Source organism: Mchenga conophoros, linkage group LG12 (assembly GCF_057382185.1).
Source record: "Mchenga conophoros isolate Kocher_MC1m ecotype Shallow Benthic linkage group LG12, M_conophoros_male_GT1.1, whole genome shotgun sequence".
In the NCBI taxonomy this organism is placed as follows: domain Eukaryota; kingdom Metazoa; phylum Chordata; class Actinopteri; order Cichliformes; family Cichlidae; genus Mchenga; species Mchenga conophoros.
The window spans coordinates 8,287,180-8,295,283 of NC_140537.1; the positions used below are offsets into that span (position 1 = coordinate 8,287,180).

The window sequence follows — 8,104 nt, forward strand, 5'->3', positions numbered from 1 at the left end:
ATGCCGGCCATACCATGCATAAGCTTTATTCCGCAAGAAAACACACACTTCCTGAGTCACTTATACCCGAATGTGTTTTTCCATATAAGGCGCCATGTTGAGGGGACATTTTAGGGCAAATGTCAGTTTTTCAGCATAAAAACACCGGCTGCTATGACACTTGCTGTGTGTTTATAACGAGAGTTTCAAGTAGGGGAACGCCTCACAGCCTTATCAGCGCAACTCAGCCGGGCTGCGTTGGCCTCCAGTCACCTCCAGGCATAAACAGAGCTCAACAACCCTCTCATGTCAAGTCCAAAATGTAAGCACACTGCTAACTGGAAAAGGAAGATACAATCTGCTGTTGCAGTTTTTGGAACTAGTGAAAACCCATTTTTAGTTAATTGGAGTAAAGTTTGCTTTCAAAAATAGCACTTAAAAAAAGTGTGTCTGTGTGGGGTTTTTTGCAAACAGTTTAAATCTAACAGAGACTTATTTCAGCCAGACGACAGTCACATCACAACACTATACACAGCACGAGGAAACGAACACTCACGCAGTGAACACATTCTCTCTGTGTTAGAAAGCAAGCTAACAGTTCTAATTAATCCATTCCTGTTATGCCCACTTTTACCTAGCGGCCAGCTGGGCCAACAAATTTACAGAAACAAATGACTCATGCACTAAGACAGATGGTTATTGTTGTATTTGCGTCCTACATTAGTGCTAAGATATATATTTGTGTTTTCTTTTGTTGATTGGTGACTTATTTTTGTTTCTTCCTTTCTTTCTTTCTTTCTTTCTTTCTGTCTGTCTGTCTGTCTGTCTATCAAAGTAAGTAATAAAAATGAGCCAACTGGAGACCTTTCTGTATTATACTGATCCAAATTTAAAGAAGGAGTCATTCAGAATTTTCTTGGTGTCCCCTCAAGTAGGGTAACGTCATAATGAGCAGCCACTCATTAGTCCAGAATTACTTCCCCATTGCTATTTATGTTTGCCCTCAAGCAAAAGAAAGAATCTGATACCCACATTCCTGCCATTTCCTCTAACAATGGAGATTCTGATGTTTTAAAAAATGTAATGAGCAGAGGTTGTGTCAACTAAAATAAACTAATAAGACTCTTGAAGAAGAGGCGAGCATCCCTCATTCAGATTGCTTTTATGAAATGAATTCCTTTTGTAAACAACCTTTGGCAGTATCACGGAGACACAGAGAGAACAGATCCATCCACATCACGTGCACTAGCAGTATAGCACAGAGAGATGAGAAATACACGGGTGGGTTAGGGGGGTTATGACCCCCGCAATAATTAGACCCAACCAATATAACCCCCGCAATAAAATTATCTGAATTATCTTGCATAAATAGGCTGTTGATTTTCTTTACTCGTTTCAGTTATTACCAGCAAAATAGTTGCATGTTTAATCATCTAGGAATTTACCCAGATTGATTTAGACAGAGATCTTGTCGCCCCCAATGTTCAGCACAAAGTTGTGTCGATGGAGAAATACCAACGCGAATGAATTCTTCAGAATCTTTTGATTTCTTTAAGGAGACCCTTGTCAGTTATCGTGGCACACAGAATTCAGTTTTCATAACAGAGCATTTCTGTTAAGCAGTTAAGTTACTGTAATCAACAGGCCTTACAGATAAAGCGCACAATGGTTTCATCAGGCTTCTCCCTGTGTGTGTGTGTGTGTGTGTGTGTGTGTGTGTGTGTGTGTGTGTGTGTGTGTGTGTGTGGAGTGCTTAGGGACTCTCTAATACGTTGGGCTCGGAGGGGCGGTGCGTCTGTTTGCTTCACAACTACTGATGTCACCGGCTGGGAGTGCGTCCCGGCAAACTCACACCCCACACTGCCTCCATAAATATCCTACCGCTCATGCTCAACGGCACTCACCCAGCCTAACGTTCAAGCCTGAGCCGCTCCACAGAAACAGTGCGCACCGAACAACTCCCCCTTACCGAGTTGGAGGGCCACAGCTGGAGCGGAGAAACTATACTCTACAGACACAAAAAGCTAAGATGTCTTCCTACGCATCCTCTGAATGCCGCCGGGTCAGCCCATCCGTCCACGGCAACAAGTTCGACACGGCGCACCGCAAGAAAGCCGTGGCCAACATTTTCGAGAACGTCAACCAGGACGCGCTGATGAGGCTTTTCCAGAAAACGGGCGACATGAAGGCGGAGGAGAGAGTGAGGAGCATATTCTCCTACACGCAGGATCCGGAGGAGACGGCCCGGGCACTGATGGCTCTGAAGCAGCGAAAGAAGGACAAGTTCCTGCAGATTGCGGGGATGGTGCGGCAGATGTTCAAACTGCGCTGACTGTGTTTTAGCAGTTTCACCGCCTTTGTCTCTCTGTGTGTCGGCTCGTGTGTGAGCCGAATGTTGAGAACACTCCCGGTGTGTCTGGGCTGTGGCTCACCTGTCGCCTGGAGACGAGCGTCAGGTGCCGAAGGAAAAAAGAAAGCTCAGCCGGCGGCGTGCGGCGGCTGTCGCCTCATGGACGGAGGGGACAGCGCGGAGTCCTGCCCGGAGCGGGCTGGAGCGACATGAACTAAGTGGGAATATGAAGGGAATACATTTAAGTCTTCATGCAGACTTGAATTTACTGATGCACTCTTGTGGGTGCGTGACTGTACTGATGCAAATCGCTGTGCTGATGATGGCGCACAGCTGCAATGTGAGACTTCATGGTGCCCTGGAACCTGCCTGTATGAATGCCTATCCTGAACACATGCCTTGTCCCTCAGCTTTACTTTGTTGTACGACTACAAGTTATTAGTGGCCAATGTGTTATTGTCACCAACATGTCTCAGCACAATGAACTGCATTTATGAAAAGTTCCTTTTGTTTGTAATTTTATAAAATAAATTATTTTGTTGTATACTATAACTGAATCCTTGTTCATCTTTCTTACACGTGTCACACATGGTCTTTGGTAACCACCAATCAGGGCACATCAGGTCAACATTTGTGGCACATTAGATTTGTGGGCTTAACACTGTTATACTGCATTAGAGTATACACGGGGCATTTTAAGTGTTACAAAATAGTCTCGAGTCTACATGAAATACTTTTAGCTTTTTAAAAAAATGACATCACACTCAGAGCTTGACCTATGTGCTCAGTGTTAGTCACACACAGGGAAAACCCTCATGTCAGACACAATTCAAGTTACCATAGAAATGGGTAAATAATGATGTAAATGACCTTTGTCTTTGACGTTAAGTGCAGGTGGATAGATCACAGAGTAGTGTAACAGCTTGTGTGTAGAGTTGAGTCATGTAATCTAGGATAGGGTTTATTTCTTAGTGAGCAAACAAAACAACCAAAAAAGACACTATCAGCACATTTCTACCTCTAATGTTCTTCACTGTGACACAGCAGAGGGCATTCAAAGAGGATAGAGTTACTCACGAGAGGATGTGGTTAACCTTCACTGGGTTTCCCTCACAGCTCTTTACCAGACCGGTGTAAACCAGTTTGGCTCAGGCTAGGATGGGAGGGTAGGGAGGTGAGCAGCTTTCTCCACACAGTGTATTTTACACTGGACTCTATTTAATCATGCAAGGCTTCTAGATAAGAGCTTGTCTAAGTAGCATTAGAGGGTTTAGATGAGTTGAGGGTTTGACTCCTCACCCTCTGATTCTTTATCTTCAAGTTAACCATAAATGGGCCCTTTATTAAGACAATCACCCACTCCATTAACATCCAAATTTCAAATCATTTTTGATGGTTTTTATGTCTGTGGTCTATGGTAGGCCGTGTATGTAGGCTTAGCTGCAGACACACAGATCACTCTGCCTGCTAATCTCCCTGCTCTGATAGTCACTCTACCGGCTCAAACCAGTTCTCTGGGTTGTTTTTCATGACGACATCTTAGCTGCAGGCGCTTCTTGCATGTGCTTACAGTTAAGGGAAATGTCAGTATCAGTCACTGTAAGGTGTGGAGCTCTCAGGTGAGAAATCACCTGTGATGGTGGAAAAAGGAGTGCTTTAAAATGACTCCTTTGCAGCTTGTAATGATAATACAGAAATGTTGAAAAAAATGTAATCATATTAATCTGTACAATAAAAACATGAAATTGAAGTACATAAAGTTTTTTAATTTGACTGCTTAAGTCAATAAAACTAATGATACTGATCAGAGTTATTATAGTTTTGTATTTTCTAATCCCTTGTTCAATCCATTCATTCATTTTGACTCTTTGTTTTTATTTGGTTTAAAGAGAGGATTCTCTTCTTTCAGATTAGTTTTTCTTGTTGGAAAATGTTTATTTTGGTTTAGTTTTGATCATTTTCAGTGTTAGTTTTTAGTTTTATTAATTATTATTGTACAAAGAGCATATGTCAAAGACAAGTCTTAGCAAAATCAGTACCTGTACTATAATAAACAAAATAAACATAATTTTATAAGCAGCTGACTCAAAGGGCAAGCTCTAAATAAATCTATAACTAAACCAAACTAAAATATACTAAAACTGAGGATATTTCCTTTAGATATTTTAAATTTTATTTTAGTTAGTTTTCCAAGTTTACTCAGTCATCTCACATGTGTTTTAGTCTAGTTTTTGTTTCTGTTTTATTTTATTTAACTGATTTTTAAAAAACATGTAGTTTTAACTTTTAGTTTACTTTTAATTTACTAAAATAACCTTGATTGAGTGAAAATGTTGTAGACATTAATTTATTTGGCAGTGAACTTAATTTAAAGTTTCCACAGCTAATGTTTTTAATAATGATATTGTATCATCATGAAGCAAAGTAACATTACATAACTAACCGCTTGTAGTGAGAAACCTGCTGAGAATTATTGCTTAAACTGCAGCTTTATGGAGGTTTACAGTGGATTTCAGCTCATTGTTCAGCTGGTCGAGCCCCAACATAATATTTTGGTTCACTCTCCGTTCTCATAGTGTCAGTTTTGGACGCAGCAGGCAACTGTTTTCAACAAAAACGCTGGAAAAACCCAGTTTGCAATATCTGCCAAGGACCAGAGAGCAGAGAGAAACACTTAGCAGCTTGCTGGTGAGTACAGAGGAGCATCAGATGAGATGGAAAATAATTAGTGTTTATCAAGAACCACAACTATTCATATATTAACACACTTATATATTAACATAATGGGAGATATCAGTGCTCACAGTTTAACTTGTCCTCCAAGCCTAAAGTGGCTAAAAAAAGTTTAGTATTCAAGGTTTATCTAACTTTATAAAAGCTCATAAGCTAAATAATCATTTTTGAATATACAACTATTAGTTTTTTAAAAAAAAAAAGAAACTGTAATGTATCCTGTTTAATATCTGTTTGCTAAGTCTCCAGCTAGCAAGTTAGTTTAGCTTAGAAGACTTATTAGCGCCATAGGCTTGCTAATCTGCTAAAGTACAACATGACATTTCTAATGGCTTAAATAAAGAAAATATAAAGAGTCAGTTATACTTTAGAGCTCACTTCCAGTGTATTTTAATGATTTTGAATGGAATCAGGCTCCTTTGTTAAAGTGCCTATATGCTATGCTAGGCTAACTTCAGTAGTTTAAGGTTGAACGTCCAGTAGCTCCTGTCTTTTCATGTGACTGTGAATATATATATTTCTCAATAGGCAATAAATATTTCAAAATAAATATTCTTAAGTGGTATGTTTGTTTGTTTATTGTTCAGGTGAATTTATGACTTTATTACAGGTTGCAAATCATGCCATTTATTTTTTACTCTTTTATCTCACAGCTGTTCCTTTTGTTTATATCATGTATCTCACTGCAGGCAGCTCTTTGCCACCCCTTTTTTCCTTTTATGGCTGATCAATTGTTAAGGAAAAGAAAGCTAAATATTCAAGGCAGTTGTCTTGGCTGTCTTTGCTGTGTTGGCAGAGGTGTGCGGGATTGAACACAGGCCTGTTGTCTCCCACCCTCTTCCTGCCTTTCATAGGCTTTAGAAATGGCCAGTGCTTTGATGTCAACAGACACTGTGGCAGACAGCATTTGAGCCTAGAGGACAGTAACCACAATGAGGGAGAGAGGGAGGAAGATACAGGGTGGAGGTGTGCGTGGCGAAGGGTCAGGGATACAATAATAAAACATAGCAATATAAATCATAATATAACAATAGTTGTGAAAGGTGCCTGAATGAATCAAACACACACACACACACACACACACACACACACACACACACACACACACACACACACACACACACACACACATATATATGATGGTGATTCAGCTTTAGAGCAGTTATGGTTTCTGGCCTTTGGGAATCTGTATTAATGTAAAGCTGCATGACCACATGAGGTCAACTAAATCATTTTGCCTAACAAAAAGAAAGACTTACTGCACCAGTTCTCCTTGTTTGGGCAGCCACAACAAGATTTGGCCCACTCTTCAGTGCTGAATGTAAGTATGCTGTAAACACAGCCTTTGGGTTTTAGATAAAGACTGAGAAAGAGGGAAGCGAAACAGAGCAGTGCAAGATTAGTGATTATAGTGCAGGGAGTGGCAGTCAACTTGATTCCAGCGCAGACCGGTTCCAACCAAAGTCTGTGATGAGGAACTAAGCATGAGCTGTGCACAGGCTTAGGATTACTCAGCGTTTAGCTGGAAGATGAAGCCATAAAATCAGTGGCCCTCGATCTAAGTCGACGTTTTGTTTGATGAACTGCGGAGGGCTGTGATACTTGGCCCGTCTCACATTAACAAAAGGCATCTGCTGATTCTAAATTTAGATTGTTTTTTCTTTTAACATCAACCAAGAGGCTGGAGCTTTTCAAAGAAATGCAACAGAAGACAGCATTTAAAATGATTATATATCTGGTTATAACGTTATTTTAAGAAGATGTTTAGAAACAATAGTGAGGATTACTGCAAGACATGTGCAAGCACCTGCCGCAAGTTCTTAGGAAATTTATTTATTAATGTAATGTGTCTGTAATTCATCATCACACACGGATACTGCCTAGTGTCTCATCACTTTCAGGGAATTTCATCATGGCAGTTAGGCCCAATGTTACAATTAGAAGGAAGTTAGAGTTAAGAATCAGTTTCTGCTTAAAATGGGTTTGGTTTAAATTTGAAAATGCACTGCTGGGCCATTAGTATGCCTCGGTGTTTTAGGCAGGAATACCCACAACAATTTGACTGTTGATAGAAAAATTCATACAGACATTCAACATTTGAATGGCTGCAGATGAATGTCTGCACTGACAAGCAGTGCTTTAGCCCAATGGCTATTATTTTAATTTTTAGCCTCATTGTTGAGCATGATCATCTCAATATTTAGCTTAGCAGAGGCCGAGAAATCTTTTATGTGAAAAAAAGGCTTTTGTGAAATGTTACATTTTGACCTGACCTGTGATGATTTTTGTTGGCAGTGTCTATATCAGTTAGGCACTCATTCAGAAGATGAAAATAAATACATTTGTTTACTTAGGCAAGTGATTTTTAATTTTTTTTTGCCTGTCCAGTTTGGTTTTTTTGCCATCAGAATTATTGTCTAAAGGCGAGGAAAGATGCCCAACGGATTTACTTTACCAAGTTGACCATCCCAGCCTTGCCGTAATGGTCCATTTGATTCATCTTTTATTGTTTAAAATAAAACAATAAAAAGGCAAGTGATTTTTTTAACACCTTGACTATGACAAGTTCCATCCTTCCAGTGACCAGTTGCCTGGTTTCAACAAAAAGTCCACTTATATAGGAATATATGTCAAAATTAGCTGACTTCACATGGATTCCAAGGCCTCAATGAGTTTCCTAAAGAATTTTTGCTCTTTTTAACTTTTATTCCACTTATACATCAATTCTACATTCCAACATATCCATGGTTCCAGTCATCATTTTGAAATAAAAACAGCCTGCTATGGATTTGGTATCCCTAATTCTTCTATTAACATTGACCAACACAGAGGACTCTTTGTTGTTGATGCACTGCCCTATTTTCTGCCTCACTCATCAAAAGCGGCTGTTGATTGGCCATTAAGGACAAAGCACAGGTCAGCAGGTCACAGTGATGTAAGATACATCCAGGAAGAGGCTCAGATGTGTGAAAAGAAGAAGAATGAAGGAAAAGAATAGGAACCGACTGTCCGACAGTTTTCCTTGATGAGCTGGGTTGCCTG

The 8,104-nt window shown here is 39.9% G+C and overlaps 1 protein-coding gene across 1 annotated transcript; it reads left to right on the forward strand.

The window, feature by feature from the left end:
• Positions 1-1,850: 1,850 nt before the first annotated feature.
• On the forward strand, positions 1,851-2,881 carry tcima (transcriptional and immune response regulator a). The gene has a single exon (XM_085293577.1). It carries the CDS (start codon positions 2,009-2,011, stop codon positions 2,309-2,311), a length of 303 nt encoding a protein of 100 aa, XP_085149703.1. The 5' UTR covers positions 1,851-2,008; the 3' UTR covers positions 2,312-2,881.
• Positions 2,882-8,104: the final 5,223 nt, after the last annotated feature.